Raw genomic sequence first — 22,108 nt, forward strand, 5'->3', positions numbered from 1 at the left:
AATCATGATGAGAAAATGTACATGTTCTCAGCGAGTGGAGAATAACAACGCACTTCGTGCCGTGTCATCGTCGTCCAACCTGCCTCGCCGAACCCTCACTGGGATACTCGTTCCGAGTCGTATTGAAGTCCCAATGAATGGACATACTCCACAACATCCGCAAAGAATAACCTCATTTGCACGCCGTACTTCGGATATGCGCCTTCAAAAGAAAAGAGAAAAATCTCTGCTTGCTTCACCGTGCCATTTCGAGATGAGTCCGAATTGAAATTGAAGGACGGTGTACAGCCTCATATTCGAGTCATCTTATCTCACTCCACAAGGTTGATATTTGCTATGCCCAAAAAGTCTTTCAAGATGCCTCATGTACACAGCCGATCATTCAATTGGCAAGGCACTCGGGCATAGCACCCTAAAGTTGGTGTTAGCTTGCAACTTGCAGCCTGAGTCATCGGTGATCTCGGAAGGATATTTCGTCGTGCTGACACAACCCTCTCCAGAGTCGGTAAATAGGGACGGATTTCGGCCAGCCACCAATCGGTGTTCGATTCAAGGCATAGTTGGGATGGATCATTGGCGTTGGGGAGGCTGTAGATGTGACGAATTGGTTCGGAGTAAGAATGTTATTGGAGATGGGCTGAGCATGAGGCATGACTCTGGGTATGATTTAGTAAGATGAGAGAATGGGTATATATGAAGGGTGCCTCACCCTCGAAGATGAGGTTTGTTTTTCAGTATCATCAGCAAAGTCAAATACACAGTCATCTCAAGCTTCAGCTTAAGTCAAAAGACTCTCTTCACCAAACACAATAAACACTTTATTACAAAGTAACTCAATCTCAACACTCAATATGCCTCACGGATTCCCAGCCTTCCCACAGGGTCGTAAGTCTACTCTACAATCCATTTCTCAATCAATCTCTAACAAGTAAACAGAATTCCCTAACGATCTCCCACCAACTTGGTTTCATCCTGCCTCTCCCAAAATCAGACCCGCCAAGCCAGCAAAGGAGGTTGATACCGCTTCGATCGCGAGCACATCGACCTTCTCGAGCACTGTCTCTCTTTTGAAAGATAAGGCAAAGCGCACTCTCCCAATCTCATACAAGGACTACCGAGCACGAAAGGACTCCCAGGAAGCCGCATCCGGTACAACAGTCTACTCTGAGAAGCAATCGTCAAAGAGCACCAAGAAGAGCCTTCCGAAAGATACAAAGACACGTAAGTTCTTTGCACCAGTAGAGCCAGAGGGTGAGCAATACCACTTCTTCTGTGTTTGTACCAAAGTGAAGTGAGCTGACAATTGTAACAGCGAGGCAAAGGACCGCAGAAGCATACATGATCTGGGCTGCGACCAAATAAGTTGACAATATCGACATGTCTTTACTTACGGACTTCTGGATTCTTGATGCGATATAGCGATGGGATTGCAAGGCGTTCGGGTGTTGGATCTCCGGATAGAAGATTGGACACAGATTGCTGGCTTTGGTTTTGGTTTTGACGGAAAATATAGGCAAAATGTAGGATGGGTGCGGAAACTGTGTGTCTTTCTACCAATTTGACAGAATCATAATGCAATAATTTCTTCAAAAACTATCATCAAGGTCCTCGTTCATCTTGACCACGCTTGGGCTGTCTAAGTCATCATCATCGAAGCCTGCACCTGCAGTAGCAAGCAGATCTTCGACTATTCGCTTGCTGGCTTCTCGAGCTTTGGGTAATTAGTGATAGAATCTAAGAATTATCCGTTGTACTTACCAGGAGTTTGCAGCAATCTCGACTGCGGAAGATTGAATTGTATGGTTTTGGGAGGACTCATCCCGAGTTCCCTGTACACTCCCTCGGCATCCTCGTCACTGTCACTTTCCCAAGTAATCTCATCCTTGTCCTTCTTCACAGACTTCGCAAAACTTTCTTTTGTTTCCCCCTTGTCAGTGTTCTGTACACTTACTCCGGGTGTTCTTGGTGCTGTTGGCCTGCTGTATTCCTGTCGAATGGGCGAGCTGAAAATGTCAGAATGCAGTTTTGGTGCAGCAACTGGTGGAGACGACATTGGCGAGTCCGTGTCTCGCCATGAAGGTTTGTTTGCAGGGGTTTTGTTTTCCTTTCGCGTGGTATGGGGTGTAGCTTGAATACGATAATTCTTGTCAAGCACTCTGTGCAATAGAGGATCTTGACCTGGCTTTCGCTGGGCAGTAGTTTGAAGATACGATGTAGGATCGAACGGAGAAGACATGGGAGTCATTGACATATCTGGAATGCGAGATTGAGCACCCGGCGTCGTAGGTTGAATCTGTGTATCGTCTCCCTCCTCTTCTTCCTTCGCCCCACCCTTCAACTCCTGCTTCAAGGCTTCGTATGAGGATCCATAATCTGCGAATTTAGGCTTGTCCGAGGAAGCAGTAGTTGGTCTGGCTCGAGGGGTGCTGCCACTGATATCTGGATCGTCCAGGAGGGAATCATCGGTCTGGTTGTACTGCTGCTCGCCATGCACAGTAGAATCTCCTGCTTGTGATGTCGCATAGGTCGTATTCTCGTGAGATTGTGTATAAGAAACATCCTCTTCATCTTCCTCTCGTTCTTCTACTCCTGATAGAGACACATTCGCGCTGGCTTCGAAGAATTGCTTCCAAAACTACCCCGCTATGGTTAGCTTAGGCCATTTTCTCAGTAGACTGTATACAAACCTTCGAACCTTCCCACACGGCATTTGAATGTTCAGCATATTGCTCTACAATTGGGAGGATACTGGTAGTCACAATGCGATGTGCTCGACTGAAGTTGTGGTCGATTTCTGCGTGCCATCAATAACTTTGCTTTCTTTACGACTGTAATACCGGTGAGACATACCTTGCAACGTCAGGGTAATTGATTGCTCTAATTTTTCAAGCTCCTCTGTGAGCGAAAGAGGCCGAGCTGCCGAGCTACTTGATCTATTCATGGTGTGTTTCGGGGTGGAATGCGATGTTGGCAATTCTTCTCCTTGCTTTTCCGCATAACGACGCGAGACGCGTCCGTCCGTGCTGATGTTTTCTTTGGCTCTGAACTTCGCTTAGACTCCCCTGTAGCTGCGTAGATTTCCGCCCCGCCGTGATAACTTCAGTGCTGCTTCTCAATTACACATCACTCAAATATCTAAAAGCTTACATCTCTTCTCTAGGTGTAATTCGCTGCATTATGAGAGTCTGTATTGTCCGATGAATTATCTCAAACAGGTCGACAGATCTTTTGAGCACCGTAGGAGGCACTTGCGAATCCATCTACCTCATGGCCAACATTCTTTTCTGATTTGAACCTTCGTGCTCCTTTGTTCGGGGATAATCAAGCCGACTAGAGGCCAAAATATTGATTGACAGCTCGTTGGCATTATCCCTCATGAACTATCGCAAATTGCTTCCTTCCTTTTTTCGAGTAGAATGGATTGTTTGCTTCTGAAAACTCTCTATAATACGAACAATTTGTCCAGCTCCTCTCGTTATGAAAAGTTCTTCTCTGCCCTACTGTTGTTGAATCCAAGCTCAAAATGGCTTCTGAGCGATCCAACGCCAGCAAGTGAATGCAGGAAACTGCATCCCATTTAAGAAGAGATTCCTGAGAACTTGCTAGGAGGTCCAAATTCACTCCAAAAATTCGGTTCTGAGTTCCGTTACCAAGCTCAGCCACATTGGGTAGTACTTCTAATACTCTCAAAATCTCTCATTGTCTCTGCTACTTAGTGGCACGTATGACAAACAGCCCCACACCTCAAAATTGAATCTCAAGCAAACCCAATTTTACTCCCTTGAGCTCTCCATTCAGGTGTAATAATAACGCCTTTGATTTTGAGATCGCGATTGCGCTATAAGAGGCGCTTTCGCCAAGGGATCACAATTGAATGTCTTGAGGAGCACCAGTCGGAAGTCATCGAATGGTACATTATCGATTTCAACATGACTCTCCAACCGCGCCACGACTCCGTGTTCCGGCATTATAATCAAGAGCTGGTGCAAGTCTTCTGTTACTTTATCGCAGCGCTGCTAGGAACAGTATTGCTCTTTAGAAAACTGACGCAGCACCTTTTGGCACAAAAGTAAGTCATTTAAGATTACCAAAAAGTCGCCTGGCTCACTATTCTAGACTGCGTCATTGTGAATATTTGAATGAAAGTCCTTCTAGACAACAACTTCGGATCGTCCGGTACTGGTCTATACTTACTTCCATCATCCGTGGGATATCCTATTCTCAAATTCACTTTCAAGGTGTCTTTTCATGGCTAAGCCCACCGTCCGCTGGCAAGGATTTTCTGCTTATCATCTACTGGTCACTCCTCACTTTTATGTTGACTTACAAAGCCATCATCCATGACAGCGAGTACTACGAGAGGATCGGATTCAGAGCTGCTTGGATATCAGTCACTCAGGTCCCTCTGATATACCTCTTGTCAGCTAAGGCAAGTGTACTTGGCTACTTCGTTGGAAGCTCCTATGAGCGCCTGAACTGGCTCCATCGCTGGGTATCAAGAACGCTCCTGGTCACTGTGACTATTCATGGTGGCTTCTTCATGCGAGAATGGATCAAGGTCGATTTCTTCTGGTCTGAATTGAGGATAATGCCAATGGTGACTTACGGAATCATAGCCTGGTTTATCCTCGTGTGGACCTTTCTATCTTCTTTGAGCCCATTCCGGAGCATGGCTTATGAGCTCTTCGTTCTACAGCATATTGTTTCTGCAGTCGTCTTCCTTTGGTTGTTGTGGCGTCATGTTCCAAGCCACGCGTCGTACTTCATATGGATATCTGTTGGAGCTTTCTCTGGAGACTGGGTGATAAGCACTATTGTGTCAATCTACTGCAATGTTCATTCAGGAGGGATTGGCTATCGACTGCAGCTTACTGCTGACGATGACGATATTACCACCATCTCACTCGAGAACGTCCTCCTATCTTGGAAGCCAGGCCAGCATATCCGCCTGTGGATTCCACGTCTAGGGCCCCTCCAATCCCATCCGTACACAATCGCAACACCATGCCTCTCAGCTAACAGGAGCTCGAAGAACAATCTAACATTCATTGTCCGTACTTACTCCGGAATATCGAAAACTATGAACAAGTACGCAAAACGACCACAGCCATATCTTAGAGCCTTCATTTCCAGCCCGTATGGTTCATCTCCAGCATGGAACGCATACGAAACCTTGGTTCTCATAGCAGCCTCAACCGGAGGCTCGTTCACGCTTCCAATTCTAGAGAGCATCGTCAATGACCCCATGCAAACTTGCGTGAGTCGGATCCGCTTCTTGCTTCTCGCTCGGCGAAGAGGTCATATTGAATTCTACTTACAACGTCTACCAACATCCATAGCTCGAGCAGCTGCATCGGGTATTTATTTAGCTGTTGAAATCACGATTACTTCAAGGAGAGAGGATGAGGGTCCGCTGTCTGAGGAAGATGAGCAGAAGCTTTTGTATAACTCTGGCGAGGAAGATGTTGAGAAAGCGGACTGGTCGAACTCTGAAGGAGATTCGTACCCTTTAGAGCCAGGTTTCCAGCATATCTCGAAGGCAGAAGACGAGGAAGAAAACGAGAATGCCGCACTCAATCCCGCGCAAGAAGACCAGGCCTCATCCCGAGGAATATTTTACACCAGAGGAAGACCATTAATAGCAGAATACCTCAAAAGCCCACTGGAATACACGAAAGATGAGGCTATGGTAGTGGTTTGCGGAGGAAAGCCATTGATTTCGGAGGTTAGAAATTGTGTTGCGGGCTTGCTGCGAACGGGAGCACCGGTTGGAGGCACGGCAGGCATACACTTGTATACAGAAGAGTACGGTCTTTAATGCAAAATACCTAGAACATGGCAATGATGAATCTGGTGAGGATATGATCATTCTAACATGGCTTTGTATTTAAACTTCAGCGATGGCATACCTCCTCTGCGGTTCTACAATCTCTTTCAAACACAATGCCGATCCTGCGCTAACTCAACTTTCTAGCGGACATCTGCTTTGGAGGTTGTCCATACCTTTCCCGCAAGTGAGTTCCATTGCCCATGCAAGGGCATCCCGGCGTTGAAGCTTGATATGTTGGGCTTCATATTATCTTCTCCATAGCAAGATCATCTTGATCCCCATTGTACTTTGACAACATGTTCTTCCAACTCAAAGTGTCCATAGGATAGTCGTCGGAATGTATCTGCTCATTTAATCCCATCTGAACTTTGCTCAGATAAATGGAAAGTCCCATGGGTTAGCGACAGTCGCGTCGTCCATGGACACGAACGGAATCTGATTCATTTGTTCTATCCAATACGACGAATCGAACTCGTTGATATTCGCAAACCCTGTAAGATCTGACGTAGATGGAAAATGGATTTGATCCGGAACATCGTATGTATGAAGCCCGTCAGAATGGAAAGTGTCGAAAGCATTTGGAATTTCATTTCCTTGATCATTTCCTTCTGGCTGTTGAACGGTTTCGGGAACATGGCTTGCAGGTTCTGTGTAGGTATCTCTGGTAGTAGAAGCGTTTTGAAGTAACTGATAGCAGTGTCGAAGAAGTCTGAGACCTGAACCTGCAATCGCGTTGTTATGCTCCAGTATCTCAAGTCGTTTGATACCTTCCTGAAGACAGACATCTATTCTTCTTGATGAATCCCGATCCGTTGAGGGGTACATGATTGTTGTAGAACACAAGAAAAAGCCAGCATCGATCGTGAAGAAGGCGAGACCGAACAGTCTGTACTGATATTGTCTGGTAATCTCGAAAACTCTTTCTTGCGACTCGAGGATGACGATTGCTGCTTGTATAGCAGCTTTACGACTCTTTGGTGACGAGTGTATGTGAGGTCGATGTAATGCCAATAGGAAACTGGTAGCGTTGTCCAGGATCTGTTCTCGCTGGCGCGGAATCCACGGGAGACGTAGATCCCAGGACTTGTCGGGGTTTTGGGTTCTCAAATACGCTGGCAGTCCATCCATCAAAGCCACCGCCTTTTCATGCAAGGCCTGAATGGATGTGTAGTCTTTGGGATGTCTTCTGTTCGCGCCATTTGTTTTCATCTCATGGACCAATTGCGCAATAGAATATCGAAAAAGGTGCCCAGAGATAGGAACTGGCATTTCGTTGTCCCTTGCATTTCGAATTGCAGTAGGAACGACTGTAGAGGGCTCGTCTGGAAATTTACAGTCGATCGGTACCTGGATGTCACAATCGTCGAGATTAATTAGTCTTGGTCGACCAAGCATCATCGACATGTGACTATCATGTTAGTTTCAGTAACAAATGTCTGAAAAAACATACCTGTCCCATATGAATAAAATCACCCAAAGTCTTCTTCTGTACTCATCTTTCCAGAGCCTAGTCAATGTCTCTGCAACTGTTCCGCTCTGGTCAACTCTTGCTTGCCTATGCATGTTGAGTTCTTGTGCTTGTCTTGTAGATGTCAGTTTCAGTGCCAATAGATCCACTTGACCGCTTTACCTGGTACTAGTACTCAGAGCGTGCCATGACTCTGTTCCTCGACCACAATCCTTCAGCCATAAAGCTCTCATGAGATCATGCTGCACGGAAGTGATGGTCGGTCGATGACGATCTAGGATATCCATAATTTTCATTCCTGTATCAAATCAGAGCATGTGTCAGCTTGCTGATCTCAATGTTTAAAGAATCGTAATTACACCAGGAACAAATTGAGCATTTGGGTCTCAGCAACAGGTAAACAAAGTGGATTTTCCCTCTAAAACCTTACCATGATCACTATATCTCTCGCTGAGACGATTTCGATGAATCATTTCTTCCACGTTGAGTACTTTGATCATAGCTGAGTCCGGCGGCATGAAGTGCAACGCAACGGCACAAATTTGAAAGAGCAAAGCTGGAAAGTAAAGAACATCCCTGGAAACATCTTTCAGGGAAGGTTGTTTTGGAGCATCGGTTCTGGTCTGGATTTCCTGCCAGGTTTTATAGAGCTGCTGAATGTAGTATCGTTCGAAGAAGCCGGTGTGCCAATTCATTTCAGACATGAAGATTCCTATTAAGTCTTCCGATACCGATTTTGAAGGAAGTTTAGCGACCAGGGTCCAGAACTGGTCTTCCCATTGCTCGGGCTCCACCCTCTCCTGTGCTACGTTGGGAAGACTAAGATTTCCGGTCGTGTCGTCCTTGAGAAGCTATTGAGATCAGTAAGTAGTGGATTCAAAAGACAGAATTAATTACCTGATGCTGTAAATCCATAAAGACATTGCTTCCCTTCATGGGAGAGTACCCGATTTGCTCAGCAATGTTAAAACCTCTCGAAGCTGGAGGAGACACATTCTCCTGGTCTTCGACATGTGTCAAAGCACTGAAGTTCTCGTCCAACGAGGCGTTGGAGCTCTTGTTCAACCTAACCGTCGTTCTTTTTGTCAGCACATATGATTCGAACAGAACAGAAAAAATTGATATGCCCCGTGGTTGAAAGAGGGGGGGAGACAAATCGTGTAGATATATGGAGGTGCGTATCCTTACCGAGGACCAACAGTCGGATCACTATAGGAACATCTATCAGGCAAATTTCGGGCGAGACAGATGTTGCATGGTTTCCGTCTGTCACACTAAAACATTGCAGTCAGATCTCCCTCTCTGTGACCCGTGATGAATGGCGAAATAACACGCACCTTCTGTTTCCTACGGTGACATTCAGAACAGGTAGTTACTATCCGCCTTCGCTTTGCAATTGGCGGACCATCCATATCGGGGACAGTCACTGCTGGACAAAGCTAGGAGCGAGCGACGGCGATGACTTGTTGGTCTTTCGTCGTGGCAGCCACGTGAAAACGAGGCTCGTACTCGGAAAGATCTAGTTGCAGTCTCACTTAGCTCAGAGTCCTCCCCTTTCTTGGCATGCGAAGCACGTTCTGTGACTTTAGATTTAAATGCTATATGGTTAGGGAGAGATTTTGAATGAGTCTGCACATTTTCTAGTCCCTCAGCCCAGACCATGGCAAAACCATTGCAGGGTATCGGACTTAGGAGATAACGACTCGGAAGCTGATACTTGCGTCCAAGCATCATTGTCTGACCAAGTTGCACAGAGTTTGAGGGCGGGCTGCCCATGAGCTGGGAAGCAAATCGTTCGAAGGTGGCCTCGTATTCGGGACTTCCAGTATTCACTCAGACCAAGTGCACATAATCAAAATACCAGAAAATCTCTGATCTCGTGTTCCGCGTGATTCTCATCATCGCAATACCGTATACTAATTTACAATACATTTACAATCCGTGGCTCCCGACCAAGCCGTCCTTTTATGTTCCGCCCCAATGCCGTTCGTGATTCATCAATTCCACTCATCCTCCCCAGCAACATCATAATCGTAACTAGAGTGCTGCTCCTCAACCACCTCACCACCTGCTTGAACAGGACTACTTGCCATCGCATCTCCTTCGTCCATGGCGGTATCGTCGTCGACTTTGATGGCGGTTGAAGAGGGCTTGGGTGTTAGGTTTACAGGCGGTAACGGAGTTTGAATCCACGACATTTCGACTTTGCCTACGGATGGGATTTCGTTGTCGGGAGTTCGCATGAATTTCTCGGCTGTGAAGCGGTCTTTGAAGAGGATCGAGGTACGTGTTGGTGTAATTTCGAGGTCGGTGTATTCGCCAATGCCCTAAAATTTGTTAGTGATGGTCCTGGAATGAGATTATACCTGGAGAAGTGACTTACCAAAAGATACTCCCTGAGGCTCTCCTCCTTTCCGGCATCAGTGAAATCCGCACCAGTCAAGGCAACCTTCTTGGTCCGATTGTCAAGGTTGAAGACCCGACCACTTGCTGAAAAAGGCACACCCGTACCACGGCCTCGATATCCTCCCCGGAAGCCACGTGGTTGGAAGGTTCCTCTACCTCGATAGACACCACGACCTCTGCCTCGTCCACGATAACCACCGTAGAATGGTTCTTCGGCGACATTCGGATCAATTCCCAGCGACTTTGCTTCAGCCTCCAATGCAGCCAACTGAGCCTTCAATGCTTCGGTCTGAATTTGAGCTGTCGTCTTGCTCTCAGCAGGTGCTGGACTGCCATTTGCAGGTTGAACAGCAGGTGAAGCAGACTTTCCACTCTTGGCAGCTATCTTCTCCATCAATTTCCTCTTTTCCTCAGCTTGGCTTTTCAGAAGCTCCTCTTGTCGCTTCTCTAGGTCCTTCTTAGCAGCTTCCATCTCTGCCATCTTCTTCATCTTATCCTCGTGCGCCTTCTGAGCCTCCGCTTGTTTTCGCGCAAACTCCTCCAAATCAATCTCTGGTTCTTGCTTGGGAGTAGGAGCAGTACTTTCAGAGCCTTGACGTTCCCTCTTTGCTTCACCGTTGGCTCCAGTTACCGCAGGAGGCTTTGGCAGCGAGTCTTGATTCACATACCAATAGACCTTGACGAATCTGTTGTCGAATATGACCTTGGGAGAGTTGTATGCATTCTTGGCATTGTTCCAATCATCGTATTTGACAATTGCAAGACGCTTGTATGGTCGCATTGTGACCTCAACAATATTTCCAAACTCTGAGAAGAACTTCCGGACCTCGTCCTCGGAGAATTTGTCTTCAGGGATATTTTCGACGACAATGGTAGTGTTGTTCTTGTCAAAGTTAGGTTGGTTCGACGAGAATTCTGATCTTCCACCACCACGTCTGGGATTGAGGGTGCCTCTTTGGCCTCTACGTCCCCGACCTCTATCACCGCCTCGAAATTGAGTGAATCCACCACGGTTGGTATTAGCTTCTAGGGTCGACATCAAACTCATAGTCGGGTCGTACTCTTCGACTTTGTTTACTGGTGGAATCCATATCGAATGCGAACCATGCTCGTACGGACATGTATTGCCCCTAGCACAGAAGCCCTTGTGCTCATAATCTCTGCATTTTGGCTTCGTGGGAGAACCTTGTCTCGGTGGTGAGGAAGCGGCCTGTGGCATTCCTCGAAGAACAGGCATTGGTAGTCCCATACTCAGCATAGCTTCCAAACCCGCAAAGCCTTCTCTAGGATCAAAGAACGGCATACCAGGAGGCATACCAGGAGGAGGACTCGGCATCGGTGGCATACCAGGAAAGCCTGGGGGTGTTGGCATGTTCTGAAAGTTCATTGGCGGTGGTCGATTCCCAGCATAACCTCCTCTACCACCTCGTGGTTCATAACCGCCTCTTCCCATACCAGGACCTCCACGTCGAGGCTGCTTGAACATTCTTCCGTTAGAGTCGCCTCCTTGGTGAAAGCCTCTGTCTTGCATCTCAGTATCTCCCCTCTCATGAAATGAGCGCTTCCTCGAGCCATTTTGAGGACCCATTGGCGCACCGTTTCCCAAGTTTCCGTATGAAGGCGCGGAAGGACCTGAAGGTGGCGCAAAAGGTAATGAAGGTCTGCGAGGGGGAGGAGCAGCTCCAGGCATGTAGGATTTGTAATTGATGGCGTCAAAAACGTCTCTTACAAAGATTGTCGAATCCTCTTTCAGGAAATCGGGCATTTCACGTTCACAAAGAGCGCGGACCGTTTCGACATCGCCATCATGACGGAGAAGCGCGAGAACGTAATCGGCAAGGACGTCGGCGTCAGCATCGGATCTGTTCAAGATAGTTAGCAGACAAAGAGTGTAGAAATACAGTGCCTTCCATACGTATTTTCCAGTCGCTTCACAATCCACTTTTTCAGAAGCGGAGCATCATCCTCAGAGAATAGCATCTTGACTAGACGCGCCGCACGAGATCTGTAATGTCAAGAAAGCTTCTACAGGATAAGTTATTGGTTCATTTCTGTTGTGGAATTGTGTTTGCGTCCTTCATGGTTTCTCGTCGCGAATTGTTTGCTTGAGTTGCTTCATCCACGAAATTCTGACGCTCGGACCACTCGGAACTCCGTGCGCCAATGACCCCTGAATGTGCAGTTAGCGTACTCTTATGGTTTACTCAGAGTAGAGGCTTCATCTGGGTCTGGCAAAGATTATATCTTTCGTCTAGATTCTACTATGGACTAGAGTGGAAATTGCAATCTCCAAGACTCTGACATCTTTGATGAGCTTCTCCTCTTCACTAATTGAAATGAGTTGCATCGACATCAGAAACTCTAAGCACATTCAACCACGCAAGAGCTGGATGTTTGAAGGTATAAAACAAAGCATTATTATGTTCTAGCTGGTTTTCTGCATATATGTACAGTTGAGCATGAGTATATAACTCATCAACTGTTTCTTCCACCATGCTCCTCTGCCCTTGGCTGAACAAGAGCGTCTATTACAACACCACCAACTCCCTTCTGCTCGCCTTTCTTCTCGGCGAGACTAGCATCATCATCCCCAGATTGTACCGCCATGCCTGCCTCCTCGCCGCGTTGATGTTTAACAAGACCCGTCTTCCTGAACCAGAACCACCAAACCAGCAGGAGCGCGGACCCGAATCCAAAGATTGCAAGAGCCATAATCCCCAATCCGATATCTCTCAACTTCCTCCGCTTGTCTTCTTCTTTGGTGAGCTCCGCAGCGGTTGGAGCCATAGTGATCTTTCCTGGCTGCACGATCGTAGTCGGATTAACATCCTGCTGAAACTCACTGGCTGGACTTGGGGGTGGGTTTCCTGTCGTCCAGTTCGCCGGCGTTGGACCAAGGGTGAAATCCATTGTTCCGCCGCTTGCAAAGACATCATTCCATGTGAGCCATGACTGTGTCCACTGCTTGCCATTAACGAGCAAGGACTGGACATAATATGAGGTATCTGAACCTCCTGTAGTTGTCACAACTAAGTTGTGACCACCGCCGAGAGAGATAGTGGTATTTGCAAACCAAGGCGAGCCTATGAGAAAGGTAGTTTGACCGACCATAGGATAGAGACCGAGCATGTTCCATAATAACCAGGATTCCATTGCTCCTGCGTCGCTATCTCCAGGTAGCCCACCTGGTGTCGGTGCGTAATAGCTTTTTGCTATGTTGCGGCTCTGTTTAACACTCAAGTCTTGCCTGCCAACATAATTATAGAGGTAAGGAGTAGTAAAACTAGGCTCATTGCCAGGATTAAAAATAGTATTGTTGAATCCTGCCGATCGACCGGATGTGTTGATGCCAGGTGTGAACACCATCTCTAGCTTATTAATGAATGTCTCTGGCCCGCCAGAAAGTGCGATAAGGGTATTGATATCGTGATGTGTGTTGAAGCTGTATTCCCATGGTAGAGCCTCGTAGAATGCATCCCCCCAATAACAACCTCCACAAGACAACGGGTCTTGCTTTAAGAAGCCCGCTTGAGATCTCGGAACGAGGAAGCCAGTGAATCCTAGAGATGTAACGTTCGGGTTCCAGTGGTTGCGCCAGTTCCGTGATCGAGCCAAGTATTTCTTTGCATCTGATTTCTGACCAATACCTGTAGCAACTTGATACAAAGAGAAGTCGTTCACCGAGTACTCCACGGCTCGGGTAACTGACCGACCAAATTTAGGTGTGATGTATCCAAGTTGCAACCAGTCTGGGAGAGCACCTCGTCCTTCCTTCGTCGATGAAGAGAGATCACGAGGATCATTGTTGTTCGGCGGTACGACCTCAGCATCTTTGACCATCGCCTCATAACCCGCTGTCCAATTCACAGCTCCTCTCACCCCTTTGACATAAGCATCGGCAAGCACGTTGTCCGAATTCGAACCACCTTGAGTAGCACCATTGAAATTTGATGATCTAGCATCAGGCATATACCCTTCGAAGCGGAAGATATCGATCAATGATCTGATGTATTCTTCATGCATACTTGGCTGGAAGATCTGGAACAATGAAAAGGTACATCTGAATAAATCCCATGTAGTGAATGTGTCATCGTAGTATGGCTCAGTTGAATTCCACAGAGGATTCTCCCCAGTCCGATTTGAGGGCAGCAGATGCATGTGGTACATTGAGCTGTAGAGGAGTTGTAGACTTTTAAGATTCGTCTCTGTAGTAGTGACTTTGGACAGTACCTGATTCTTGGAGTCAGCACACTCTTTTCATGATTCAGCGATCGATATCAATGTTCCTGAAAGCGATTGGGATATGCATGGATGGAGTGTCTCCATGTTGCGAGAGGTACTGGCAGTATTGTTCCAGAAGAGTAGCTTACCTGATCATTCCAAACCTGTTTGGTATCAGCTACAACTGATGGTAACAGTATACCTGCTGGTATTTGCGCATTGACGTTGCTGCAAGCCTGAGTCGTGGAGATGAAAGAGATGCCAACTCTGGAAGTTATCGCAGTAGCGTTGAAGGTGTAGACTGCTCCTAACCTCGCCGAGGATGTCACAGTTTGAGAAGAATTGTAACCAGCCAATGCAGTTGCAGTACTATTCTGTCCAACGAAAGTCTTGACAGTGGCGGTGTCATTAAAATAGCCACAAAAGTAGATCCGCCAGTCTGGGGCTCGATTCCAGCCATTATTGTAGTCTCCATATCCCTCGTAGTGATCTTGAGAAGTTGATATACTTCCACCAAGATAGTTTTGAGAGAGTCCCATCTTTCTGTAGGATGGCAGAACATGAGAGACGTCTACCACAATGTTGGAGACAGTTCCCGCAGGGAACGTATACTGGTAAAGTCCGGCTCGAGGTGTTGCAGTGAGTTCAACGGTGATATTTGACCCTAGGGAGCTCTTATAGTACCCTACAGAGTCGACATCTGGAGAAGCCCTAGTATCGTTGAGGCCATTCAGCGGATTGATGATATCCCCACTGATTGGCATCTGAGAAACAACGCCGTATTTTGGCGCACCACTACAGCATGTGGTTAGCACTTGCTTTTCTCCTGACAATAAGAACAGAAGAAGGTTAAACTGTCATTCGCAAGGCAATACTGTGATATCGACAGCTATCGAGAATGAAGATCAAAGAATTTTATTTCTTACCCAGTACCAGTCTCGTGCATCATCGAGAAGCCTGTCACTACTCCAGATCCAGCATACCCAGAGTAGGCGTCGGCTCCATTATAGACATCTGGTCCAAGCTTGACCATGCCAAATGGCGTGGTCACGCCAGGAAATGTGTTGCCACTATTTTCACCAGTCTTGCAAACAATCAGTGCGGGTACTAGACTATGCCCAGATTTACTTACAGAAGGAAGAACATATGGTGTTAGATCCGTGGACGATACTTGCGTCGCCCACAGCAATGCTGTTAGCAGCAAATACCGGCGAGGAGGAGAAGACATGATCCGTAAGGACTGAAAATTCCGATGATCCGCACTTCCATGATACTTCTAAAAGATGCTGCAGTGTATGATCAAATGAATGTGGGTTAAAGATTCACAGCTGGTCCTTCCATCTTCGTCACTTTGAACCTAAGGCTTATCACGTGCCCTGTATAAATTTGGAATATTCAACCTTGGAACTCGACATCTGAAGGGAATAACACATATTTGAGTGAGTGATACAAACAGCGCTCGTACTACAAGCCACAAGTTTGGGATCCTGGGAAAGTCTCCGAGGAGTACAGCCCCGTGCTAGCAAAAGAGGCGCGCAGGAACGATTTGACGAAGAGATGCAGCAGCCTGAAGAAGCTTTCTCCAATAGCGGCGCAAGCAAATCAAAAAGAATGGACAGCGAACGGAGAAGGGGAAGTCTCATGCATCGTTTCATGTGTTCGATAATGTAGAGGCCAGTGACCCTGCAGCATATAGCCATGTGCCTAGAACGTCGCACAGATCTCTTTCAAGTGCTTCGATGTCTGCCAGCGAGGAGAAAACTTTTTCTGGAGAGGACAATTGCCGAAGGATTCCCTTACGCCCTTCACTACGTTCCAGCGCAATGTGCGTCTGCATATAGCCTCAGCTGATGTCGCTTGTGCTTCTGGAACGTTGGTGCTGACACTGTCGGCTGGTGGATGTTTACGTTTTGTTGGTTGAAGTCCATGCAGATGGCAAAGTTTAAGCCTCAGCCCTGCCAAGACGCCCCGATCTTGGAGGCGCAGATCCCCCCTTTTGGACCGCTGGTGCATCATGTCATTGATATATTTTGGGATCTGGAGACTCCGACTCTCAAGTCAACTCAATTCTTGAACTGTTTCCTGTCTTTCCACAGAAATATTCCATAATTATTCCGGCGCTGTTAACAAGGGGTTTGCTGCAGTTGGCTACCAAAAATCAGCCACATTGCACTTTGGGCCTGGACTCTTCAGCACGCCATTTTTACTTTTCCTTGTGTCAGCAGAACAAAGGGAAGCACCGAGGTTGAGGCTATGTAATCCTCTTCAGCAATCGTTCAGTCGGCCGCGAAAATCATGAAGCTGCAAAAACCTGGCTGCTGGGAACCTCGACGGCACCTGGGCAGTTCCACTGAGGAAGCCTCACGTGAGACCTCCTTCTTCCAAGATTGGAGGTCTCTGGCAGCAAACATTTCTCCATGCTGAATAATTTTATACCTACCTAAGTACCTGCTTCATTGTTTATTTCTTACAATTACAATAAAATCAATTTGAATTATTTATGATCACGTGGACGATCATAATGCTCTGCCCAAAGTTCATCGGCATTCCCGCTGGCAGACATCTATCTAAACTTCTGCACACAATCTGACACGAACGCCACCACCCAGAATTGCGAACTGGTCATCGCTACCAGGCCGACTCTTTACATGAAGCTTCAGAGTCCGTTGCAATTCCGTCGCATGACAATATTATTGGGCGGCAAGCAGGTGCTTGTTCGGGCCAATTTTGCCGCCGAGGAGTTCTCGCGTCCTATCATATTCATTTGTGGCACGACTCCGAGAATTAAGGACAAGCCAAGAATCCCTTCTTTGAACATGAGCCTCTCAATGCAAAGCACAACCGCTGTCGAGAGACAAACTTTTCCTACCGATTGGTACATCATCGTTCCTGGCAGGTCGCGCGCCTGCGTGATATGCAACCACTTCACATATCACGTTGAGCGAATAAGGGCACATGGTCAGTCTAGCAGCTTTCTCTATCTTGCCTCTCGGTTTTCTCCAATGAAGAACTTTGTTCTAAAGCTTCTTCATCCTTCTTTCTCTCGTTATTTCTGATTTCTTGAGATGCGCTCGTTGGGTGCGAAGTCGCGGCTATGAAGTTGTTGGATGATGCATACCTCGCTCTGGCAGAGACAATTCAGTGCTGTGCACCTTTGTTGAGAGAGCAGCAAGCGCCTACACGTGGTAAGTACTATCAAACTCCTGCATGTAGCAGCATGTCTTAATAATATCAGGCATTGAGAAGCCCATGAGAATTGAGCATCACCAACCACGTCTCGTACCTCCGCCAATTCCGGAGCCTCAAGAGGATGGCGTAAGAGGTCGTGAATGGGTCGAGAGGACGAAGAGTTTCGCATCCCGCGCATCAAGCCGCGGTAGCTTCTCTGTGAGAAGGACTTTCAATGCCTATAATGGACCGCGCCGGCCGCGCATCGGGGCTCCCACGGAGTTTCGACATATCGAGAACGCGATGCCCAGGAGGACTGACAGGTTTAGACCTCTGGAACTGAGCATTTACATGCCTGAGAATCAGTTGTCCCCTATATTGTCCCATTTCGGGCCTGTCGAGGATGTGCCGAACGAGATGCCATTCCCACCACCAGCCTTTACACATTCAAGATCCGACTCTGCAATGTCCTTTCGGATACCGCGGAAACCCGTCCGTTCCAGCTCTGGGACGTCTGGTACTTCTGAATGGACAGCTCACTATAAGCCACGACTTGAGTCTTTGAGTACACAGCAATTGCTGGCAGCATTAGAGTCCGAGCTTCCGAAACCACCACCTCCTGCTCGCCTGAGATCGATGACTGAGCCACCTGCGTATCAACGGGTCAAGTCGGCTCTTCATGAGAAGTTTGAATTGGAGCAACGTCTAAAAGACATTGAAGAGATTATCGAGGAAAGAAAGAGTATCTACCTGAATAGTCGACCAACGAGTCGTGCGTTGAGTCGGGCCGACAGCATCTATTCTGAGAGTCAAGGTAACCTTCTCGAAACCGTCGTAGTGTACATTTCTGACTTTATAGAACCGATGCCACCTCCACCTGACGTCCGGTCATTCACACCTGTACCGACGCTACCAACTGCACCATCTTTTGCTGCTCGTGTTGCTCTTCCTCATGCCGATCAGCGGCCCAGAACGGCCCCAACTAAGACAGTTCATATTCCCACGCGTCTTAAGTAAGCCACTCCCCAAACCAAGCCGTGATCAAAACCTTAGAACTAATGAAAGCAGGTCATTTACGGAAGCATCAGCAGCATTCACCACACCTTCACCTTCTTCAACATCTTCAAGAACCCAATCACGTCCTGAACGCTCACTTCCTCCACCCCCACCTCTACCTCTCGTACTTCAATCACCTCCTCCACTCCGAAAGAAGAAGTCATTCTCCCGCGTATCAACTTGGCTTTTCCCATCTTCAAATGAGCACGCTCGCAATGGCTCCCTCGACTCAGTCACCAACACACCTAAGGCTTTGACCAGCCGAGAGGGCTTCTATCAATGCGTCGATCTTCAACAGTCCTCTCGCCGAGTCAGCACTTCTACAGTCAGCACAGTGAGCACGCTTGAAAGCGAACTAGATGAGCCAACTATCCCAACGACTTGGACCCCAGATTCGAGTCCTGGCATTGGACACAAGCGAGATGTTCAGATACGACAATTCTCAATTGAGTCTGAAAGGAACGAGAAGAGTCTTGAATTGACGAAAGTAAGGACGTTTGGTGAGAAGGAGATGGGTCCTAATGGGAGGTGGAGAGTGGAGCCCATACCAACACATGTACCAGGAAGAAACAGTGTTGGTGTCGCATTTTGATTCATACCCCATGTGGATGTTTACTATGGCGTTTGTAAGATAAGGTTCCGGTTAGGATATGGGTGGAGGTCTGTGGTAATGGTTCTGTGTTGGTGTCTAGGGAGGTTCAATGGTTTAAAATGGCTGGCTCTGTGGCGATACCCGGATATGTCTTTGGGACTGTCTAGAAAGTGTTCAATTCTTACCGAAGTCACTCTTTAGATATTGTAGAAGCTTGGATATAAGTATTATTATTTGATATAAGGTTTTCGCGGTTTCGATAATGATGAAGCTTCACACATTCGGCAAAATTCATCTTGAACGCCTGCTTTTCAGAATAGACTCACAACAAGCCCCTCCTACAGACGTCCACATAACAGATCGCCTAGAAACGCCGTTGAACACATCGTGAGACTTTGTTTCTCCACGATAAGTCTGTGATTAGAGATTTCAGATCAGGTGACGTTATTGGCCCCTGTAAGGCTGTACAAGGGTGACGCGATTCCGAGCAACGTGTAAATCCAAGTTTCTAGGCAAGACAAAGAGAGTCTACTAGAACTCCACCAACACGCCATTTTCCCACCATGAGCATATCACGGTAGCTCAATCCAACATGCCGAGGGACAGACCTCCTACAACGGGCTATGCCCGCATAGCTCAAGCCGAGGACTCCGATTCTGAGAACGACGAAGCTCTGGGAAATAGCTATGCATCGCTACAACCTGCTTCCGCTCCACGATTTGCATCTATCACACAGCCACGGCCCCATGGTGGCATGTACACTGATGGCACGACATCCCCTATTACGAATCGCAGACCAAGAAATCGACGGCGGGTGAGGAGCAATTCCTCTGGTGTGGACATCAAGGCTATCAATGCACGCTTGGAGAGATGGGCAGATGAGATTGCGAGCAAGTTCAAGATAAATAAGGTCAAGGGGAAGACTACCGAGGAAGAGAAGTTGGAGATTCACCATTCTGTTTTTCAGGCTCCGGATGGTGTCAGACCTGCTACGGCTGAGACGTTGGCTTTGGATGTCGACCCGGGGCGCATGTCGAAGTCGGAATTCGAAGATGTGGTGGAGAGCGTAAGGGTTGCAATTGAGCAAGGTATGCACCCGAAGATGATTACACAAGGCAGTTCTGGAAGCTATTTTGCGAGGAATAGTGAAGGAAAGGTTGTGGGCGTGTTCAAACCGAAGGATGAGGAACCATACGCAGCAGGCAACCCTAAATGGAACAAATGGATACACAGGAATCTGTTCCCATGTTGCTTTGGAAGGGCATGTCTTATTCCCAACCTCAGCTACGTGTCTGAAGCAGCGGCATATACTCTGGACTGTCGGTTACGAACGAATTTGGTTCCTTACACGGATATTGTTTACCTATCTTCGAAATCCTTCCACTACGATTTCTGGGCTCGACGGAATTTTTATAGGAAGAAGAAGCCTTTCCCATCAAAACCGGGCAGCTTTCAGGTCTTTTTGAAAGGGTTTAAAGATGCCAATGTTTTTCTCAGGGAACACCCCTGGCCTGATCATGGCGGGGGATACAGACCTTCTGATGCACCAAAGAAGAAGAAAGCTTGGAAAGATACTTGCAGACCAAATGGAGCCCAGTCTGATGATGAGGATGAGACTGCCAATTCTACTCCGCCGATCGGCGGACCAGAACGATTCGCATGGACGGAGCAATTGCAACAGTCATTCAGGGAACAGCTGGAGAAGCTTGTTATACTGGACTACATTATGAGAAACACTGACAGAGGGTTGGACAATTGGATGATCAAGGTGGATTATGAGAACCAAGACGTCACGATTGTCGCTGATCCTCCACAAATGGATGGAGGTCGAGACCAAGAGGACGAAGAGCTCGCACCACGACTGGTAAACACTTCTGATAGCAGCATACCCTTAAAATCACACCCCTATCGGGTACAGCAGCCTATGGAAGCTAGGAGCAGATCAGTCACCCCTTCAAGGATGGGTGGACCTAAGATGGTTGTTGGAGCGATTGATAACAGCCTTTCATGGCCGTGGAAACATCCTGATGCGTGGCGAAGCTTTCCCTTTGGATGGCTCTTCTTGCCTGTCTCACTAATTGGCCAGCCATTTTCTCAAAAGACACGAGATCACTTTTTGCCACTTCTCACGTCGAAGCAATGGTGGAGCGAGACACAACTGGAGCTACGGAAAGTGTTTAGTCAGGATGCAGATTTCCAAGAAAGAATGTTTGCAAGGCAAATTGCTGTCATGAAAGGGCAGGCATGGAATGTGGTTGAGACGCTCAAGCTGGCTGATCATGGACCTTTGGAACTGACTAGGAGAGCCCGAGTATGTGTTTGGGACGACTTGGTCGATATCCCCATTGCGGTACCAATGCGAGTGCCATCAGCAGAGATGCGGAGACGGAATGATCCTCTATTCAACAAAAATCTACACGAAGCGGAAGAGATGGATATTAGCGCTGCCAACTCGTCTGCCCCTCAACCAGACCTCCTCGGTCTTGCAAGCCCATCTTCAGAGCTTCCAAATCCAAATAGATTTGATCTTACCAGTCCTCGCCACAGCGAAGATGGCGGGTCTCCATCTCCTCTCGATATCATGAATTCTGGATCTCGTAGGAAATTTTCCAAGGACGGACAAGTGAAGTTTTCAGAGCGTCCTACATTCAATCACGTACGAAGTCGAATGAGTTACGATGGACCATCGCGTACGCCTCCTTATCCACCGCGCACCGAGAATCGCCGCTTCTCATTCTCAAATCGAAAAGGAAGTAAAGTTCCGATGTTGTACGATGGTGATGATATAGAAGGTGATCTGGGGTATGCTGCCGCTGAAGGTATGGAAGGGAATCAGAGAAAAGTGATTGTGGAGAGACTTGAGACTGTTAAGAGTAAAAATCCGGTATTTACTTGGTGTTAGACTGGGTAAGAGGCAAAGAGGAAAGGCATTTTGGTGTACTATAGGTACGGATGGGGAAATGGGAGAATGAGGCGTTGAGCATGCGTGCATGAAGAAATTATAGATCTCTTGGGCGAAATAATGAATGGCATTTCGTTGTTTTTCCAATCCCACCCAAAGTCCGATCGGCGGATGGAACGTCCTATTTGGAGAAAGGTATCATTCTCCTGAATAGGACATTTACTTCCGGTTTCTCGGTTCCGTTCCCTCGGATTGATTATTGAGAAGCGCGCTTGCCAAGAATAATCGAAAATCTTTTATTGGGTGATGCAACTTCCAAGATGATCAAAGCTACGGGTTCTGAACTATTCAAGGACGAAAGCCAGCGATATTGTAGGTTGCTTAGAAATGCTTGAGTCATTGTCATTTTCCGTTCCGAAATTCCCTTCTTCTTGCCTGAGGAGACAGTGAAAGGGGACTTTGTTG

General features: G+C 47.4%; 8 protein-coding genes across 8 annotated transcripts; 4 read left to right on the forward strand and 4 right to left on the reverse strand.

The window, feature by feature from the left end:
- Positions 1-598: 598 nt before the first annotated feature.
- On the forward strand, positions 599-1,443 carry LY89DRAFT_689603 (uncharacterized protein). Its single transcript, XM_018215936.1, has 3 exons — positions 599-885; positions 937-1,221; positions 1,313-1,443. Exons 1-3 carry the CDS (start codon positions 852-854, stop codon positions 1,360-1,362), a joined length of 369 nt encoding a protein of 122 aa, XP_018064677.1. The 5' UTR covers positions 599-851; the 3' UTR covers positions 1,363-1,443.
- Positions 1,427-2,987, reverse strand: LY89DRAFT_257850 (uncharacterized protein). The gene is made up of 4 exons (XM_018206251.1): positions 2,851-2,987; positions 2,688-2,794; positions 1,759-2,635; positions 1,427-1,711 (listed from the first exon to the last, which is right to left on the reverse strand). The coding sequence occupies exons 1-4, from the start codon at positions 2,939-2,941 to the stop codon at positions 1,587-1,589; spliced, it is 1,200 nt and encodes a 399-aa protein (XP_018064678.1). The 5' UTR covers positions 2,942-2,987; the 3' UTR covers positions 1,427-1,586.
- Positions 2,988-3,805: 818 nt separating this feature from the next.
- Positions 3,806-5,818, forward strand: LY89DRAFT_787383 (uncharacterized protein; the record flags this gene model as incomplete). Its single annotated transcript, XM_018223067.1, has 2 exons — positions 3,806-4,069; positions 4,117-5,818. The coding sequence occupies exons 1-2, from the start codon at positions 3,930-3,932 to the stop codon at positions 5,816-5,818; spliced, it is 1,842 nt and encodes a 613-aa protein (XP_018064679.1). The 5' UTR covers positions 3,806-3,929.
- Positions 5,819-5,854: 36 nt separating this feature from the next.
- On the reverse strand, positions 5,855-8,922 carry LY89DRAFT_689606 (uncharacterized protein). The gene is made up of 7 exons (XM_018215937.1): positions 8,636-8,922; positions 8,487-8,572; positions 8,196-8,364; positions 7,729-8,149; positions 7,461-7,596; positions 7,281-7,412; positions 5,855-7,238 (listed from the first exon to the last, which is right to left on the reverse strand). The coding sequence occupies exons 1-7, from the start codon at positions 8,708-8,710 to the stop codon at positions 6,203-6,205; spliced, it is 2,055 nt and encodes a 684-aa protein (XP_018064680.1). The 5' UTR covers positions 8,711-8,922; the 3' UTR covers positions 5,855-6,202.
- A 250-nt stretch (positions 8,923-9,172) lies between these two features.
- On the reverse strand, positions 9,173-11,781 carry LY89DRAFT_626819 (RNA-binding domain-containing protein). Its single transcript, XM_018211123.1, has 3 exons — positions 11,620-11,781; positions 9,682-11,566; positions 9,173-9,625 (listed from the first exon to the last, which is right to left on the reverse strand). The coding sequence occupies exons 1-3, from the start codon at positions 11,682-11,684 to the stop codon at positions 9,296-9,298; spliced, it is 2,280 nt and encodes a 759-aa protein (XP_018064681.1). The 5' UTR covers positions 11,685-11,781; the 3' UTR covers positions 9,173-9,295.
- A 345-nt stretch (positions 11,782-12,126) lies between these two features.
- Positions 12,127-15,601, reverse strand: LY89DRAFT_626823 (glycoside hydrolase family 92 protein). Its single transcript, XM_018211124.1, has 4 exons — positions 15,058-15,601; positions 14,852-15,009; positions 14,075-14,720; positions 12,127-13,934 (listed from the first exon to the last, which is right to left on the reverse strand). Exons 1-4 carry the CDS (start codon positions 15,151-15,153, stop codon positions 12,180-12,182), a joined length of 2,655 nt encoding a protein of 884 aa, XP_018064682.1. The 5' UTR covers positions 15,154-15,601; the 3' UTR covers positions 12,127-12,179.
- A 1,418-nt stretch (positions 15,602-17,019) lies between these two features.
- Positions 17,020-18,741, forward strand: LY89DRAFT_740056 (uncharacterized protein; the record flags this gene model as incomplete). Its single annotated transcript, XM_018220542.1, has 4 exons — positions 17,020-17,110; positions 17,161-17,907; positions 17,953-18,106; positions 18,162-18,741. 4 exons carry the CDS (start codon positions 17,020-17,022, stop codon positions 18,739-18,741), a joined length of 1,572 nt encoding a protein of 523 aa, XP_018064683.1.
- A 380-nt stretch (positions 18,742-19,121) lies between these two features.
- On the forward strand, positions 19,122-22,011 carry LY89DRAFT_689610 (phosphatidylinositol 4-kinase-like protein type II subunit alpha). The gene has a single exon (XM_018215938.1). It carries the CDS (start codon positions 19,334-19,336, stop codon positions 21,641-21,643), a length of 2,310 nt encoding a protein of 769 aa, XP_018064684.1. The 5' UTR covers positions 19,122-19,333; the 3' UTR covers positions 21,644-22,011.
- Positions 22,012-22,108: the final 97 nt, after the last annotated feature.

Source organism: Mollisia scopiformis (genome assembly GCF_001500285.1).
Source record: "Mollisia scopiformis unplaced genomic scaffold LY89scaffold_26, whole genome shotgun sequence".
NCBI lineage: Eukaryota > Fungi > Ascomycota > Leotiomycetes > Helotiales > Mollisiaceae > Mollisia > Mollisia scopiformis.

Coding starts and splice junctions, on each gene's coding strand:
- LY89DRAFT_689603 (XM_018215936.1), top strand. CDS start 852: ATGCCTCACGGATTCCCAGCCTTCCCACAGGGTC. Junction 886..936: donor CCCAGCCTTCCCACAGGGTC/GTAAGTCTACTC, acceptor ACAAGTAAACAG/AATTCCCTAACGATCTCCCA. Junction 1,222..1,312: donor TCCGAAAGATACAAAGACAC/GTAAGTTCTTTG, acceptor CAATTGTAACAG/CGAGGCAAAGGACCGCAGAA.
- LY89DRAFT_257850 (XM_018206251.1), bottom strand. CDS start 2,941: ATGAATAGATCAAGTAGCTCGGCAGCTCGGCCTCTTTCGCTCACAGAG. Junction 2,636..2,687: donor CCGTGTGGGAAGGTTCGAAG/GTTTGTATACAG, acceptor ATAGCGGGGTAG/TTTTGGAAGCAATTCTTCGA. Junction 1,712..1,758: donor GAGATTGCTGCAAACTCCTG/GTAAGTACAACG, acceptor AATTACCCAAAG/CTCGAGAAGCCAGCAAGCGA.
- LY89DRAFT_689606 (XM_018215937.1), bottom strand. CDS start 8,710: ATGGATGGTCCGCCAATTGCAAAGCGAAGGCGGATAGTAACTACCTGT. Junction 7,597..7,728: donor CGAGAGATATAGTGATCATG/GTAAGGTTTTAG, acceptor GATTTGATACAG/GAATGAAAATTATGGATATC. Junction 7,239..7,280: donor ATTTTATTCATATGGGACAG/GTATGTTTTTTC, acceptor CTAACATGATAG/TCACATGTCGATGATGCTTG.
- LY89DRAFT_626819 (XM_018211123.1), bottom strand. CDS start 11,684: ATGCTATTCTCTGAGGATGATGCTCCGCTTCTGAAAAAGTGGATTGTG. Junction 11,567..11,619: donor GTGAAGCGACTGGAAAATAC/GTATGGAAGGCA, acceptor TATCTTGAACAG/ATCCGATGCTGACGCCGACG. Junction 9,626..9,681: donor GCCTCAGGGAGTATCTTTTG/GTAAGTCACTTC, acceptor AACAAATTTTAG/GGCATTGGCGAATACACCGA.
- LY89DRAFT_626823 (XM_018211124.1), bottom strand. CDS start 15,153: ATGTCTTCTCCTCCTCGCCGGTATTTGCTGCTAACAGCATTGCTGTGG. Junction 14,721..14,851: donor ATGCACGAGACTGGTACTGG/GTAAGAAATAAA, acceptor CACATGCTGTAG/TGGTGCGCCAAAATACGGCG. Junction 13,935..14,074: donor AACAGGTTTGGAATGATCAG/GTAAGCTACTCT, acceptor TCCAAGAATCAG/GTACTGTCCAAAGTCACTAC.
- LY89DRAFT_689610 (XM_018215938.1), top strand. CDS start 19,334: ATGCCGAGGGACAGACCTCCTACAACGGGCTATGCCCGCATAGCTCAA.